Raw genomic sequence first — 17,982 nt, 5'->3', positions numbered from 1 at the left:
TTCATCATCATCATCATCATTATGCAATGTACGTACGAGCGTGGTGCGTGCACATTTTATTATTATTATTATTATTATTTTGTTTCTCTATTATTATTTTATCACACACATTATTAATATTATTAATAATATTATACCTAACGTTGTCGCGTGTCAAATATTTCTAAGAAAATTTTGTTTGTTCGGGTGATGGGGGCTACAGGAAGAAAGTAAATCTGGGCGCCAGCACCCTGATTTTTCTTCTGTGCGCTAATGCGCTTTTTAACGCGCAAATATTTGGCTAAAACGGTACATTTATGTATATGTATATGTAGGGAATACGCATGTAATATGTATATATCTATAATATGTAAATATGTAATATAACAAATATATATGTATGTGTGTAAGTATGTATGTATATTTGTAATGCCTTTATTTCCTAATATTCTTTATATGAAGAGAAAAAATTCACTCCATAACAAGAATACACAAATTTAATAATGTTCACGGGAAAAGTATTAATTATTATTATTACATTATTTAACTGTGTTTCATTGTTAATTCTTGTTTATCCTCTGCTGTGTTTTTGTGTGTGTATATGTGTGTTTTACGATGGATATAGAAAAAGATTGAACACTGAGTCAAGTGGTTCGTAAGTACGTGTTAAGTAGTTCGGTATTCTAATAATGGACGTACGAGTTTACCAAAAGTGATTTTTAAATGAAAAAAAGAAGATGAAATATCTAAAAAAGTAGGCAAAAAATCTTCTGTCTTTCAATTATTTAGAATTTATCTGTCCTCTGACATTTATTATCACGCATGCGTGTTGCGTAATTATGCTCTAATTATTTATATATATATATATATTTTGTGTATTTCCTTATTATTCATCAACTAATTCCCAAAGCATAAGGGCAGCATCGGTTCCACCAACGGTAACAATATTTCGATCATTGTACAAAAATCTAGCACAAGCTACCAACGAACTGTAGACTTTTTCTTCAACGTACTCTGCTTTTGCGCTGGTGCATGGATATCTAAAAAGTCTTAAGTAACCTTCGGCATCTCCGCTCACAAGCATATCGTGCGCCGCTGATCTACAGGCTGTGGTTAAAACCGTTGTCAATGGGTAATAACGATTATTCCACATACCTGTCGGCAAAAAGAATTTTTAATCAAATTAAACAATTTTAAAGAATCACAAAGAATTCGCAATGCAAAAGCGTCTTTTGACAAAGTCAGGAACAGAAGAATTTGTACGGATTTTTCTGAAGCATTGAACATAATACTTAGGCATTCTATAGAACACCAAATGCTACTTAGGCAATATTGACAAGAATCCATTATCGGGTAACAGGCACACACAAACATACGCCCCTCCTCACAAACAACCCACATCCCGCTCCCACACAATGCTGGTGTGCTATAAAAGACGCTTTGCATTGCGGACAATGCCGGGGTATTGCTAGCATTGCCGGGTTATACATTCAATCCTTCTATAACACGATTAATTTTTTCCGCGTTATTTCGAAATCGTGTTAAGCGAAGTAATACAAATTGGAGAAATAAAATTTGTGCAATATGAGGATTGTTCTAGTTTATAAAGTCGTTCTATATAGAAAACGTACTTTAAGAATATCAAGAGGACTATAAGAGTAATTGATTTTTTATAAAACTACCTACAAAATAATTAGTCCATTTTGTATAATTTTGTATATAAGGAAAGAGAAATAATTAAGATTATATGTTACAAATAATTACCTGAGACCATGTATCCTACTGTACAATTGTATGTATGCCATTTAACATCTTTCATAACTAATGGGCTTTTTTCAGATGAAAGTGCTTTTACATCCCCTATATAGAAACATATATACGCAAACATACACATTATAAATAATCGAAGAATGTATACTAATATTTTTAAATTGAAGAAATAACTTACAAAAAACAAGATCATAGTCCTGCGTCACCGTTTGTAAAAATCTGTTATCAGAACTCCAGTCGAGTTGAACCAAAGGTTGTGTTCCACGTATTTTATTACTTTTTTTATAAGAAAAACCATCTCTTGATACTCGGAAGAGATATACGCTACCATTTTGTGAGCCCATCGCAACGATTTCAGCGGCTTTTGCAGAATAATAATTATCAACCGTTAAGAAAAATAAACAACTTATCTTAGCGTGAACATAATTCAATAAAAGAAAACGTTTCATACTTGGATTATATCCAATACATGATAAAGGTGACCCACAAACTCTTAGAGTTGCTACAGCAGCACCAGTATCAGCTGCTAATACAAGTAAATGTCCATCAGATGAACCAGCAGCCAAGGCTACACCAAATGGATGAAATGCTATGCAAATGCATTCAAAACCAACCTGAAAATATGGATATATTTTGAAGAGACAATTTTAATAGTAAACATCTGTTAATGGTAACTGTAATAAGAATATTACTTGAGTTGTCCATAATAATTTATGTCTTCGCCAAAGTGCAATATTTTTATCATGACCTGCCGTGGCAAAAACTTCATCATCCGGATGCACTGCAAGGCCCCACAATTGTCTACCATGTCCAAAAACCACTTGATTGAATCTTCTTTGCAAGGATCCCTCTAATATTATATTTCTTGTCGTTCCAACGTAAATATTGCCATCGTTTCTTCCTGGACGTTGAGGATAAATACTACGAACTCCTCCGGCAGATTCCGGTAACTTCATTCACAGATAACAGAATATAAACAGTTATATATTTATTAGAAATAAGTGTTATTCGCGTTTAATAATTTATTAACTTTAGTATTAAGCTTACTTTCGTATCGGTAATGCGTTTATAATTTTGTAGAGAATCCCAAGCCGCAATTTTGCGATCTTTTTCACCACCGGATAGTAGTGTACCTTCGGACAACATTACCAAAGAACTAATACCTTTGTTATGAGCTTCGAATTCCATTCTAACAAAGTAAGCACCATCTGCATCGACCGAATATACCGTAATAAATCCATCGCTATCAGCAGTAATAACGTCACCGTCTTGTTCGAATTGAATACTCGTCACGTGTGTACGCGATGGCTTAAAAAATATCAGTGAATTTTCAGTTTTAAATATTTTTGAGAGGAATTTGGAAGACTTGTTTAATAAAGAGTTTTTGACTATTGTCTTACAGGTTTAATTATGTCAGTCCGTTCAAAGAAACCGTCTTTTCGTCGATTCCAAAATGTTAAATGTCCACGTCCATGCGTTATCAATAAATTATCATCCAATGGATGAAACGCTGCACCTGTTAAATCTTCTTGCATGGTCTATTAAAAATAAATAATATTTTATAGTAATAATAATAATAACAAAAAACAAAAAATAATAATTACAGTTATATTGTTATAATAAAAAGAATATTTGTCTATAGTTACTGTAATAATAAGAATAAAAATATTACGTATAAGTACTACGAAGTATTAATAAAATTACGAGACTAAAATTTTAATATTGAGGATGGATATTATTTTGGTTTGTTTGATGAGACTTACTTACCGCAACTTTACCTAATAAGTGACCCCATTGCCATTGCCATACCGAGAGAATGGCTTCTCTTCCTGCATCAACAGCTAGCACATAGCTGCCACCATTCTATAAAACAGATATTTAATGCAATATAGTATTTTTTTCTATCTATAAATTTTCTATAGATATACAAAGGTGAGAGTCAATAATTATTCGCAATGTAATGATACTGTTTTTTTTTTGTATTGGCTGTATTATCAAATGCTCATGCTTTAGTATTAGTAGTTTTCTCTTATCATAAATACCATTACACTGCGAATACTTCTTCTCTGCAATACATATATATATTTATACCAATTGCGAAAAGGCTAATGCTGATACTCCTATTTGAAATTCGGTCATTCCGAAAACGTAAAGAGTTAGAAGAGTTTCAGTTGACCAAATACGAACATGAGGTTGAGCTTTTCGATGTCTGCCAGCTCTTTGACCAGATGCTACGAGTTCCCTGCTAGGATGTATCTGTAAAATATGATTACATGTATAATCAAACTAAGTATATATTAATTATGTATCGATTAAGATTGAACTGAAAAAAACAAATCTTCTTGTCCCTATGATAAACGTACTTCCATGCAAGTAATATCCTCTGTATGACCAATGTAATGTCTTTGTGCATTTTCTTCTCTATCAAAAAGAACTGCAACCGCAGCAACATAATATAATAATTCTCCGCTTGGTAAAACCCATAAATTTCTACGGGTGTCAGTACCACGGTAACCATAGACCCATTCCAATTGCAATTTTTTATCTGGTGGAGAGTTATCAACTGGTGGCAAACGTGTTGGAGGATAAAATGATCTTCTTAAACCTCTAATTGTTACTCTGGCAGGTTCATCTCTTAAAACTTCTACGACACTATAATCTGGAAAAATATATATTTATTGAGAGTTATAATACATAATATTAAATTATACAGAAACATTTTTTTTATAATGGTAATAATAAAATTTCTTGAAAATTGTTCATGTATATATACCATTAATTCGAACAACTTCAGAATCTGGAGCATAGAGTGCTCGAGGTCTACTTTTACTTCGAGCACGTCTTTGACGTCCAAGATCTTCCACAACAGTAGGTGGTCCACGTGATCTTGATCTTCTAGTTGGAGAGGCTGTTATAGCACCAGATATACCCATACTAGAGCCAGTACCCAAATAAAATGTATCTATATCGGCGAATTCGTTTCTCAATTGCGAGAAGCTTCTTACCTGTTTTTTTTTTTTTAAAAAACATGTTCAAATAAATAAGTAAGAGATTAATTTTGCTTTTGTCTCTGGGAGATGTTTAATGATTAATATATATTAATTGTTCTGTGCTTTATACACTATTCCAAAATATATAGTTTTAACAATATGTAATACAATCGAGTATAGACCGAACTAATGATTGTTCTCGTAGAAGAAAATTGGCCAATTTGAAATTCATATATGATCGTGACCTGGAAAGATGAATCTCTGACCTTTTTCCATAGCATATCTAATCCAACTTCTTGATCAACTTTTTAACTCATAACCGTGTTATATATTCATGACTTAAACTAAATAGAAAGTAAAACTAAACCTCTAACATTTCACTGGGTTTCAGTATAATTATGATATTCAAACCTTATCGTATCTGTATTAACAACTTTGTTGTAAGTGTTTATTTCTAACAATAAGATGCATATAATTATGTAAATTAAAATATATATAAAAAAAAATATATTTAATTCATATATTATATATAATAATATATTATATAGTAACTTGCAGAAAATGTTCGAGAATAAAATAAAATTTGTTGTTTAAATAGTATTATTTGCAGTGTGTGAAGATTCGGTTCAATTCAAATGATAGGATTTCAAGAAGGCGACCCTGATAATATATCGTCCGATATTTACTTCATTCCGATGTACCTATCCAGGACCTCACATAGAACATGCATATTTATGTGTAGAAACATTATTCAAGCTGATTTTATAAGTACGATGTCGAGAGCCAATGTGTGTCTTTCATTTGCATAACTCGTCGATAAACTTTCTTGTCTCATCTACCTTTTTGTCTAACTTGAATATATCGATCATCAAGAAATGATAATAATCTAAATAGATTAGATATATCTAAATATATACGTCAAAATGTCTTCTCATTTTAAATCACATTTGATTCTTATCAAAAATGAATAAAAATATTTATTATACCTCTTGACCCGAAACAGTGAACATCCTTTTAGCTCCATTCATTTTTAAAACTTGACCAAGATCTTCTAATACTTCTTCGAACGGTTGAGACGTCCGAAGGTTTAGTAGAACACGACACTAAAAACACATACATATTTATACACGTCTATATCTATATAAATATAGGATATTTCATAGGATATGGAACACTAAAATAATAAAAAAACTTTGTATAAAATTCTGATCGATTGTTAAGATTAATATTTTTCATTAAAAAAAAAAAAAAAAAAAAACAAGTTTAATTCAACAACGAAGTCAAATGTGGCACGTTTCTATATAAACCTTTTTTTTTATCGTTTTAGTGTTTTCTGTTCCTTGATAAACTGAATCCCACATGTTATGGAACACACTGTATGTATTCATATATATTTCTTATGAATATATTCATCACATTAGATTGATAAGACTTTCTCTCACCTGAACAGTATGATCATGGTTATTTACAATTCGGATGACACGACCTGAAGAAGGCTTACCACCTCCTGGTGGTGGTGCTTCTTCAGTGATCGAAGCTTTTCTACTTAGGCTAGCTACTGCTCCTGGTCTACTTTGCCAACCTCCAGTTCCTCCTGCACCGCTACCACTAACTCCACCTCTGCTACCTCCACTAGTTGGTGCCGTGTACCAATTATTACTTTTCTTTCCATAGCTCGCCGGCTTTAAAATCATTCGACATTATTCTATTATTATGTTTATTAATACAAAAAATTATTAATCTATATTTTCATTGACGTAGTATATCTCGTTATGTATTTTTGAAAAATATACATATCTAGTTTTTTTGTTCGGATCAATTAATTTAAATTTTCTTTAATACATGAACCTAAGTATATCTATGGGATCCAAATAATATAATAATATTAATATTTTTACACTCACAAAATATCTGTATATGTATATATATAGATTAATTTAAATAATACAATTGATTCAATCATTTTAATTTGCTTTTAAAATATTTTGAACAATTAAATAAATTGTGTGAATCATGAGCACCTGCAGCATATCGGCCGGCAGCGAAATAACTTCGAAAGAATTACTCATCAACACGACAAAACTGGTGGTACTTGTCCAGAAGTAATCAAGAGGATATTCGCGAACGGAATCGCTGTAGGAATCGTTCGCGTCCTCGTCGTCGGGATCGTAATCCGGCTCCAGATCGGAACGTAATGACGAACTTTCCGACTCAATGATGATCGTCAAATCACAACGAATTATTTCTTCGAAATGTAATTACACTGAATTTTTTTTCTTTTCTTTTTTTTTTTTTTTGGTCTAGATTCAATCACTCTACACTACTTATACAATATTTCTATCACGATCGCGATCACTTGACTCCATTTTATTTAATTTATTCTTAATATTTATTTCTCGTTCTCTCTATCTCGTTGTTATTCTCATAACGTGCATGATACTTTCTGATTTTTATCGTAATCATGAAAAATTTCAATGAAAAAACATTACAAAAACAAAATCGTGTCTTAAATTTAAAAATAAAAATTTTGAAATAAAAAAACAAAGGGAAAAGAAAGAAAATACCAAATGAAATTTAATTTTAATTTAATTATGTATTATTTATAAACAAAAAAAAGAGACAGAAAAAACAAACGGAAACAGTTTTAATAATATTTTTTTAACGAGAATATAAAATTTATCTAGATGAAAAGTTAAGTTAAGAGAAAAGTAAATCCTCGTTTTCTCTCTTTCTATCTTTCGTCACGAGGTGCAACCGTAACTGTGTTCGATGAACGACTGGAAGTGGGATGTGTACGGCCTCATCAAGGTGGAGAACCAACTCGTAGTAGCTGCAACATTCCCTTCCCCTTATTTCTATATACCGAGCCAGTGGCTCAAGGCCAGCCAGGTAGCCACCCTCTCCGGGTGTGGCTTCAACTGGAATTAGGTTCGATATACCACCGAGAACGATACATGCAAATTTGTAATATCAATATTTTTCGTCCTCGAGTCCATCTATTAATCGCTAACGCAGTACATATACATATTGATACATATATACATGTATACATACATACATATCTCTCTTATAATCTGCTAACATTTTTCGTTTTTTTTTTTTTTATCGATTAAGAGATTAGATATAATTTATAGATAGTATAATTAATTACCTGTATAAATATATATTTAGATATATATTTGATATGAATTTATGACAAATTCATTTTTTTTTTATGTTCGATCGATATTTTCTTAGAATTTTATTTTACCTTTTTTGTGAACCATATTAGGTTTATTTTAATTTATGTCAATATTTTTTGTTTGTTTAAAGACTTATTTGTCATCAATTTTTGTGCAACGATTTTGGTAACAAGCAGTAGAAAATATTTGATCAAACATTAACCTGTGAATAAATTGTAAATTAACAGCATGTGCCGCAGTTCTTAATTTTGAAATGTATATGTGTGTGTGTGTGTTGTTACACACATAATTACAATAAAACGGTCATGCTATATTTTGTCGCATAATGACGCATGCGCGATAGAATTGAATGGACATGTAATAATGTTCTAACAAGAAACTCTTCCATAGAGATTTATGTTTCAGGAAATTGGGTGGAAAACGGAAATATATCTGGGTAAGTATGTACAAGAAAAAAAACATTGAACGAGTAATTTTACGAGAATATTATCGTATGAATAAATTATTTTAAAATTGCTGCAATTTATTTTTATGTAAAATATGTAAAATAATTGAAGTTGAATATTATATTTAAAAAAATTGTGTTAATATATGTTGATCATGGCGACATTATCGGAAAAAAGATAGTATGACAAGTAATCATTTTCCGGAGACATCAATGCCTGATATGTAACGATTTAAAGCCAATGTTGAATCTACGATCGAGTAGACAGTGGATTACAAGTACTTAGGTAATTTTTATTTTATTTTAATTACTATTTTCTAAGAGACTTCTTAAATTTATAATTAGACTTACACAGTTTTACGAGTTGAATTTGTAATTTTTCAATATGAACAACAAAAATTAACCTAAATAATTTGCATAAAGGATAAGAAATTTTTAAAATTACCTAAACATTTCTAGTCCACTTTGTATATTGTATAATTCTATAAAAAATATTCGTGAAATTTCTAAAACATAATTATATACTTATATCATATGTATATATATATATATATATATGTGTTAAAAGAAATTATTACAAAGCATGTGACGACATAGAGAAATTGAAACTAAATCGATAGATATTAAAACAATGGAAGAACTGTTAAATCTGATCGTAGTACAGTAACAGGCAAAGTGCCTCCTACGTATTGATCCCTTGCGTTGACCAACGGTCAATGAGATACCGTCCTCTCCTACCCTACTCAAGAACCTGAGTTGCCTACTTCTTGGGAGTTCCTTTTCTTCAAAGAAAAAAAAGAGTAAAATGTTTAATTACTATTACTAACCATTAATCATAATAACAATCATAATGTTGTTTTCCAAAAATGGGTTAAAAGTATTGCATATACCTGTAAATATAATTGTGATTTATTTTATTGATCAATTTATTAGGATTTATAAATCTATAACGATCGTTCCAATTTAATATTTCATTATGAAGGTAAAACTTTTTTTTTTTATAAATAATTGGAAATTATTTTATTATTTGGTTATTTTATTACTTGATTATTTTTGGGTCTATATAGATCTACAGTGATTAATATATTGAATCAAATAAAAATTGAATTTTAATTAAATATTAATTATAAGTGTAACTTTTGTTTTTAAAAATAATTAAAATTTTTGCATTTTTTTATTTATTTTATATATGTTTTGATTTACAGATCTTTACTGATAAATTTTCAATGATACTAATAAAATATTAATGATCAGTTTTAAGTATAAAGTTTCTATCAAAGGATAAAAAAAAAAACGGCACGATGACGTTTATCCTAGGATATTACCCCAGTGAATACAACAGTACGAAAGAAGGATTGAAAAGAAAAAGGGTGGAACAGAAAAAGAAACTTGCTGCGCATGCTCGTCAACTCTTAGCCAATCATGTACACTTTCTCCTTCCGGTAGGGGATTACAACCCACCTTTCGATCTCAGCATACTACTGATGTAAGTGTATAACTTCCTAATACACCCTCCCACCCCACCCCACCTATACGACACAGATTTACTTTCTTACGTGTAACTACGAGTTTCTCATTTTACCACGTGCATTTAACAAGTAATTATTAGATATATATTGAGGTGAATGTTAAATACATACTATAAAATACTTTCATTATACTTTGCAATATTATTATATATTTTAATTTCTATCATAGAATAGTAATATTTAATCAACCTAGAACTTAGGAAAGTATTTTTATAATAATACGTCGATAATATTTTTGTTCAAGTTCTTGTTTAAATGTTCATTTTCATAAAGATAATTAATTAAAACACACCTTAAATTTTTAGGGGGATAGGGTCGATTCTGATTCAGCGGAAATTGAATGTTCTTAATGATCACCTTTCTTCCGAAATAATGCCTATCTAATTTGAGATATATCTACTTAGATTGGTATTGTCGATCTACTTATTGTTAGATTGATATTTTCTCAAATCATGAAACATCTATCTACCTACCTACACGGTTAGACGATTAACCTAATTTTTACTATTTCACCCTAATTGCATATACCTATACTGTTACGCGATTATTGGTTCCATTCAGATGAAGAAACTTGGTTAAGGATACATTATGGAAATCTCGGTGTGGCAGTTTTATGAGTAAGTAAATAAATAGGTCACAAGGTTGTAAAAAAAAAAAAAGGTAAAGCTTTTCTCACCCCCGACAATTCCAACACATCTAGAATTATGGATCTTTTAACGTCTAATCTCATCGACTGTTTTTCGATCGAATGCAATCGGCATGCAAAGTCCACGTTGAAAAGTGCTGAACAATGCTTGCTAAAAGTTCTCTTTTTGTGGGCTACTTAAACGGATTAAGGTTTGACCTGACTGATATAAACACGTATACTACACACGAATGAAAGCGAGAGAGAGAGAGAGAGAGAGAGAGAGATAGAATGAGAAAGAAACTCCTACATTTATGTCGATTGAACTGTTGGATCATATACGTTTTGACTGTGGATTGTGAGAAACAGTAACGATCTACGATATACAATCGAGCGTGTCCTAGTCACACCTTAAAAAGACTAGGATATAGGATAGATACTCTACCTATTCTTGACTAAATCATCTCCTTTCACACCCATGTAAACATAACGAATGCTATCTAATAGTTATTGACGGATAGATAGACAAGTGAGATTAAAAAAAAACCTTGAATTATAACTTGCCCTAATTCGATTAAATTTAAATATATATAGGTAAAGAATAAATTATCTTTTTTATCTTACTCTTATTCATCTTATTAAATCTGCAAATTGATTGTTAAACTCTATATAAATGTATATACTTATATAGATATATATTTGTATGTATGTATATGTATAAAAAGTGTTAAGTAGATATTATGATTACGTGTTATAAGCAACGATTACGCAAACATCATAGTCATATAACATGGCTTATGAATATTCAAGCATTACGTATCCGATTTAGTTTTAATAACTATGAATATTTCATTTTCATCTTTTAATCGAGTCCTTAAGCTACGTATGGGCTCATTTTTTATCGCCCAAATAACGATACCGTTCCTTTTCTCGAGGTCATTGTCTGAATTAGAACTAGATCTGATATGATCTGTATACACGCGATCTTGCGTATCCGGAATCTTTCTCTCTTTCTATATCGCGTTTAAGTATTACGATAACGATTCATTTTTACAAGTGAAAATGAAGAAAGAAACAGGTCATCAGGTCTTCTTTTTTTCATGTATTTTATTATGCACGAAAATGTGCGAGCGACGATTTAAAAATTTTTATTTTTTAATAGAAGTCTTATTAGAGGATTGGGGGTGTGATCACAAATCAAAGGACCACACCCAAAACAATTAGTTAACTTACTGCGTAGAATTGTAAAACAAGTATTTCCTTTTTTTTTTGAAACTTTACTGACCTTGAACGTTTTGTAACTGGAGACAACATAAGAGGCGCCATCTTCTAATTCATCCAAATTAATTTTCCGATCGCCGTCCATCGAGAATATATACCGTGCACCCCTTGGTAAATCCAAACGGAGAGATAATCTATCCAATAGGGCTTCCAGAGAACCGATATCTCGCCTTGGTTTGAATCTGCATAATAACACCATTAATATGATTAATTATTGCATAAGTGACATCTCTTAAATCGTTTAATATTGAACAGAGGGTAAAATTAAAAAGTAATGTTAATGGATTAGACAAGATAGTGAAAGTCAATAATGGACCAATTAATAGAGTAGAATATGATCAAGTTTACAGACACATGTTTGTATCCTTGAAATGTCAGGCAGAAGGGTTCATTCATAGATGTGATTCAAGGTCGCAAAGGTGGATGCGCCACCTGCGGCTCATAGTAGAATCTTTTCGTAAATAAATAGTAGAAAAAAAATCACGCATAGATAAGTAAAAGGGAGAGAGAGGGAGAGAGAGAGAGGAAGATAGATAATTAGATTAAATAAAGGATAAGAAAAGAAAAAATGAATAAAATGAAAAAGTCACATACCTGAATTCAACCCCAGGGAAATAAGGATCGCCATTTTTGTAAAAAGTAACACGCCTGGCTCTCCAATAACCAAGATTGTTATATCTTGCTAAAGCCGGATCGTGTCGGCTCTTTGGCCTCTGCTCCCGCTGCTCTGGAGGCGGCATGCGGGGACTGGAGGGTCTGCTTTGCCTCCAGAAGCCACCCATGCCGCCTCCACCCCCACTTTCGCCTAACGAAAGACCACCAACGCCAGCGGTCTTCTGCGCCGCGAAATCTCCACCCTTCCCGTTACCGTTCTTCTGCTGTTGCTGCTGCTTTTCTCTTTCCTCTTCCTCCTCGTCACCCCTTTCACTCTCCTCATCCTCCTCCTCTTCCTCTTCCTCCACCTCTTCCTCTTCATCCTCTTCTTCCTCGTTCACCATCCCCTCTATTTCTACCACTTGATTCTCATTTTCCATTTTGCTACCACCACCTCCTCCACCTACGCCACCTCCGCCACCTTCTTCGACTTCGTCTTCGTCGCTGCAAGCGCCTCCATCTGGCATCTTCGACGACGACATCGTCTTCGTCGTCATCGTCGTCGTCGTCGTAGTCGTAGTTGTTGTAGACGTTGTCGTTGTCGGTGTACGATTCGCACCAGCAGGTGCCGCTACTGATATCACTACTGATTCATCCAAGTCCGTTGTGTCCTGTTGTTCCTCCTTTCTCATCCCGTTTTTCTCATTAAATTTAATAGAAAAACTTTTCAACTTTTCTTCTTACACGATTTGTTGGTTTTCTTTCGAAATTATTACTAAATTTTGTATTATATATATATATGTATACATGAACATATATACGTATGCAATATTTGTGAAAATATTATTAGGTTCTTGAACTGAAGTTTAAACTTGAGTGTTCTTTTGCTTTCTGGATATTGTTATAGAACACTGAACTATTCAGGACCTTAGGCTGTTTTTTACACGCAAAATTATTATGAATAAATAATTAAATTATATTATGAATTGAATATAGTGATGTGTTCATTTTCACTGGCATAGTTTCAAAATTATATCCAATTTTTGTGTTGTGTCATTTTCATCATTTAATACATATATAAATGATATTCAGTTAAAAACAATTAATTAATTATCATTTGTCCTACCTGATTTAAAACTTGTGCATTTGTATCGTCGTTAGTTAAGCACCTTACTAGTTCACCCTTTTTTACCCTTCGGCCGGCTCTACTTCCTTGACTATTTCCTTGTATCGCTGTGAACTAAAGTTGACACGCGAACCCGACTGATTACAAGCTGCGATCATACGTATGTACAAGGACATCGGCCTATACACCTTTCTTTTCCTAAAATATTCTACTTCTTTTCTTTTTGCACAATCTTATTGACAAATAAAAATTTATATATTACCAACGTGTCAACAATAATTCAAACAAAAATACACACTATTGTATTGAAATTATTCCGAAAATATTTATGTAAAATAAGAAGATAAAAAATTCCCAAAAAAAATTCCATTTTACATCGTGTAACACACTTGATATATTAACATCATCTTAATCACACGCACCTCGTATCATCACGTAGACGTTAATTCACACTTTTAAAAAGAATTAATTAAAAATAAGAATATATTATTCGTGATCACTGGGAAAGGCAAAGTAAGAAATGAAAAAACAAATAATAATAAAAGATGAAAGAGTTGATCGTTAACATCATAAATTAAATTGTACGCGACGTAGGTCACACTCGTAGGTATCTGAGGTCAATGACCTTTATGATCTTTCGCACGAAACTCACTACATCCGGTGACACGCACTTTTATATGTGTATCTTTTATTTCTGTCTTTCTCTTTTTGTTTTGCATTATTTTTCTTCGTTAGATAAATGTAACAGAATGTGGGATGATAGAAAAAGAAAAAAAAAATATTGTAGTAAAAAAATTAATGATTTATATATATATATATTGTCTTTTTGAAATCAACACGTGAATGTGAATCGACGTATGCGAAAATCTATCGAGATTGTTAATTCATTCAAATGCAAAATAATAGCGGATAACGGTACGAAGGTATACATATTCATGCGTCCTTCGACGATGCCGTCTCGACTCGAAGTGCGTCGCCCTGAGGAGGATCGCGTTCTATGCCTCCTTCACCGCGACGTTGCCTTTACGATCCTCCTGCGCTGACCGGTGATCACCTTTTCCCCTTTTCACTTCTTTATATTCATGTGTGTGTGTACGTGTACCTCCTTGGTATATATATATGTGTGCATATATTTCTATCAAATTTCTAATCAAAATATGAATTATTGATAATTTTGTTATTTATTTTCTATAATTAAAGAAAAATTTCCAAATTTTAATTTTATCTTTAATTATCTCGATTATTTATAGAATTTTGTACAAGAAAATGAATTAGTGATAAGCTTATCGTATAGTTTTCATATTAAAATAGCTTTGGTAATTTGAATTTTAATCTAGAATTTTCATAAATATTCTTAGAATTATTTATCTGCATTAAGTATATATATATATATATATATACATAATTTTGTTATGTATATAATATATTTACTTATACCTATTTTGTGATACAAAATTTCTTTAAAATGAATTCATTGAATAAAGACATACTTGCTGTATAGCTATGATTTTATAAAATTTAGAGAAATCAATTTTTCATTTAGAATTATATATACCTTCGATGTTTTTATCATTTTTACTATTATTATTTTGTTACTTTTGATACTTTTAATTCTTAAGTTTAATTTAAGGAAAATAGAAAGAAAAGTGTTTTTATTTAATTTTATATATATATAAATATTTCGAGTTTTAAGGGTATTTTGGTTTGATCGTAAGGGTGTAAGTTGCTCACACCTTAGTTCATTCTTTTTCCCTACAACTAAAGTAAAGAGTTATTGATCGATGGAAATTTGCTTAAGAAATATATAGTAAATTTGTCGTTTTATCGACTATTTAAATTTATGTTACAATAATAAAAAATAAAAGTTGATCGTTATCCATTATGGTATGTATCAATATTCATAATGGAAAACAAAAAAGAAATATATATGAAGTTTTAACAAAAATGTTAGATGTTTGATAATGAAATATCTCTTTGAAATAATGAAATAATTTTTTCCGAGATCGAGAATAACAAATCTTATACTATTGTTCGATTTATTAAATAAAACAGTACAATTTATATATATATGTGGGTGGAAATATTTATTTTCCTTTTTTTTCTTTTTTTTTTGTTTGTTTGTAATTTTTCTTCGCATTCGAAACGTCACAGTCAGAGATTTATTGTACATATTGCGGGTCATTTTACCTTCGTACTCGCAGAAGTGAACACCTGCCTTGCGTGTCAGACATCCAGAATGGGCTGATCAGATTCGTTCTTCTACCACTTAACTATACCCCCTTCGAGAGTATACTACTTAAATCGGGTTTATCTAAAAATCTCAGTAGAGTTGAAAGAAACGGTATAAATGGTATTTTGTTATAAGATTAAACAAGATTTATCGATCGGTCACGAATAACACGTTCTACTTCTTTACTTCACTTCAATATTTATTTTACTTACATCACATAATATACGCGCGAGAATTGTATAAAATTAATACAATATTTATATAATTCTAATTAATTTATAAAATATGTATGTAAATGTGTTGGAAAAATATCTAGTCTCGAATGGATTACTTATTTTAAAAATAATAATTTTGGTTAGTAACAAATTGGTCGTTTGTTGTTTTCTTTTTTCTAGTTTGTTTTACTGCCAATTTTCTTAAATCATATAGTATTTGATTTCGAAAATAATTACGAAAATATTGATTAGAAAATAAACTTGATTTGAAAAAATAAGAAATGAAATATACTACTTATTTATTTCTTTTATATTTTTATCGTTAATTTTTAGTATACGTTACTATTATTATTTTTAGTAGGTTTAACGTTTATATATATATATATATTATTTTGTTTTCTACATTGACGAAGCATAGATATAATAATTCATAGTATCTGTTATTTATTAAAGAATCTTTTGATGTATAATTAATTTTATATTAATTAGAGTGTTAAATTTCTGTATAATTATATTATTATAGAATTAATATATTATAGATTAATATAGAGATTTGATAAAAATAAATAGAGAATTCAATTGAAAAGTGCATCTGCGAATGGAACGATTTATATGTCAGGCTATTGTATCACTTGATTGTATGATTAAATATAGTTTTATTTTTGTTACAAGTGATCATCGTTGGATTTATCATCTACTCGTTTTGATTTTCTTTTACTTTTTAAAATATATATGTATAAAAAACGCATTTCTGAAGGCACACACGTATTTAAACACTAAAAATGAAATATATTTATTTTACATTTTCTTACAATATAACTATTCTATATATACTATCAAAGAATATTGTATAGTATTGTATTTTTTGATAGTATTGTACTATCATCGCGTTAAATACATACTATCGCCCACTGGAGGTCGCGGTAGTAACTAAGATGAATCTGACTAGGAAAAAAAGTGGACTAGTGAACTTCTACGTACTTCTGTATTCCTTGTCGATATAGTTACCATTATAAAATTTTCCTTACCATAAGATGATACGACTAATATGGTAAGACATTTGTATATCGAATTTAACGTTCAAATCAGAAAAACAATTTGTAATATAGATGACGTTAATCGTATAAAAATTTTCTAACGTTCCTGATAATAATTTAAAACGATAGAATAGCGCAATGTGCGTGTTCACATTATTTCGTAATCAACAATGGTACGCATTCGAATTAAACGAAGTGAAAGATTCATTTCACTTTTTAAACGAAAGTATTTTTTCATTAGAAAAATTCTTTATTCTGCACGTTATAAAAAAAAATAATAATAACATTTGAATTACTAAAATTAAATGAAATAAAAGAAACTGTATAAATTGTTAAATTCATATTATCCTGATTACTAACATATATGTATAAATAATAATTTAACTACATCAAAAAAATGTTAAATTATTAACGTTAGAAAATATAAAACAAATATGTAGGTATATATAATACGTAACACGTTTATGGTACTATGGTGTAACGACATGCTCTATTTTTTAAATTAGTCATAAATTAAATTATAAGTTATAAAGATCGATACATTTTCTTTATATTTTACAACTGAGAAAAAAGTTTATCGTTTTAAACGAATATGAAATAAAGTTAAGCGTGAGAGAGTTAATCTAATCTAATTTCCTGCTTTGCGATGCGCTTTATTTTTCGTCAATTACGTCACGACGTTCAAAGTAAGTAGGTGAGAGCCCATGATGGTAGAGACGCGCCATGACAAGATGCTACCGAGTGAAAGCATGGGTCAGCGTAAAGGCCAGCTGGCAGCATTCTAACTCAATATAGCCATACAAAACACCCATATATATATATATATATATATACATAACTAACACATAGAGACAATCACTTATTTATACAGGTTATGCACTTAACGTATATACAGATATATATATAGATATATATATATAATTAATGTATTCCGCACGAAAAATATACGAGAGCACGGAAGTCGATTGAGAATCTGACC

At 30.6% G+C, this 17,982-nt stretch overlaps 2 protein-coding genes across 3 annotated transcripts; both read right to left on the bottom strand.

Moving 5' to 3' along the window:
- Positions 1–499: 499 nt before the first annotated feature.
- LOC106786405 (echinoderm microtubule-associated protein-like CG42247) lies at positions 500–12,224 on the bottom strand. Of its 2 annotated transcripts, XM_014747757.1 has the most exons (15): positions 12,154–12,224; positions 11,806–11,983; positions 6,182–6,421; positions 5,726–5,842; positions 4,523–4,754; positions 4,113–4,408; positions 3,841–4,005; positions 3,517–3,612; positions 3,150–3,287; positions 2,797–3,057; positions 2,442–2,699; positions 2,201–2,363; positions 1,928–2,110; positions 1,744–1,839; positions 500–1,134 (listed from the first exon to the last, which is right to left on the bottom strand). In XM_014747757.1, the coding sequence occupies exons 1-15, from the start codon at positions 12,195–12,197 to the stop codon at positions 866–868; spliced, it is 2,736 nt and encodes a 911-aa protein (XP_014603243.1). In that variant the 5' UTR covers positions 12,198–12,224; the 3' UTR covers positions 500–865. The 2 variants fall into 2 exon arrangements, with proteins under 2 accessions (XP_014603243.1, XP_014603244.1); XM_014747758.1 differs by lacking the exons at positions 11,806–11,983; positions 12,154–12,224 and adding an exon at positions 6,761–7,599.
- Positions 12,207–13,087, bottom strand: LOC106786314 (echinoderm microtubule-associated protein-like CG42247). The gene is made up of 3 exons (XM_014747544.1): positions 12,797–13,087; positions 12,396–12,637; positions 12,207–12,252 (listed from the first exon to the last, which is right to left on the bottom strand). Exons 1-3 carry the CDS (start codon positions 13,085–13,087, stop codon positions 12,207–12,209), a joined length of 579 nt encoding a protein of 192 aa, XP_014603030.1.
- Between the last annotated feature and the right edge of the window lie 4,895 nt (positions 13,088–17,982).

This window comes from Polistes canadensis, unplaced genomic scaffold (assembly GCF_001313835.1).
Source record: "Polistes canadensis isolate GaletaPanama2010 unplaced genomic scaffold, ASM131383v1 scaffold_72, whole genome shotgun sequence".
In the NCBI taxonomy this organism is placed as follows: Eukaryota; Metazoa; Arthropoda; class Insecta; order Hymenoptera; family Vespidae; genus Polistes; species Polistes canadensis.
The sequence above is the reverse complement of the archived record's forward strand: the minus strand, read 5'-3'. Positions and strand labels throughout refer to the sequence as shown.

Coding starts and splice junctions, on each gene's coding strand:
- LOC106786314 (XM_014747544.1), bottom strand. CDS start 13,087: ATGAGAAAGGAGGAACAACAGGACACAACGGACTTGGATGAATCAGTA. Junction 12,638..12,796: donor TGGTAGAAATAGAGGGGATG/GTGAACGAGGAA, acceptor TTCGCGGCGCAG/AAGACCGCTGGCGTTGGTGG. Junction 12,253..12,395: donor TTCCCTGGGGTTGAATTCAG/GTATGTGACTTT, acceptor ATTTACGAAAAG/ATTCTACTATGAGCCGCAGG.
- LOC106786405 (XM_014747757.1), bottom strand. CDS start 12,197: ATGAATGAACCCTTCTGCCTGACATTTCAAGGATACAAACATGT. Junction 5,843..6,181: donor ACCATGATCATACTGTTCAG/GTGAGAGAAAGT, acceptor ATGTGTTTTTAG/TGTCGTGTTCTACTAAACCT. Junction 2,364..2,441: donor AATTATTATGGACAACTCAA/GTAATATTCTTA, acceptor CCATATTTTCAG/GTTGGTTTTGAATGCATTTG.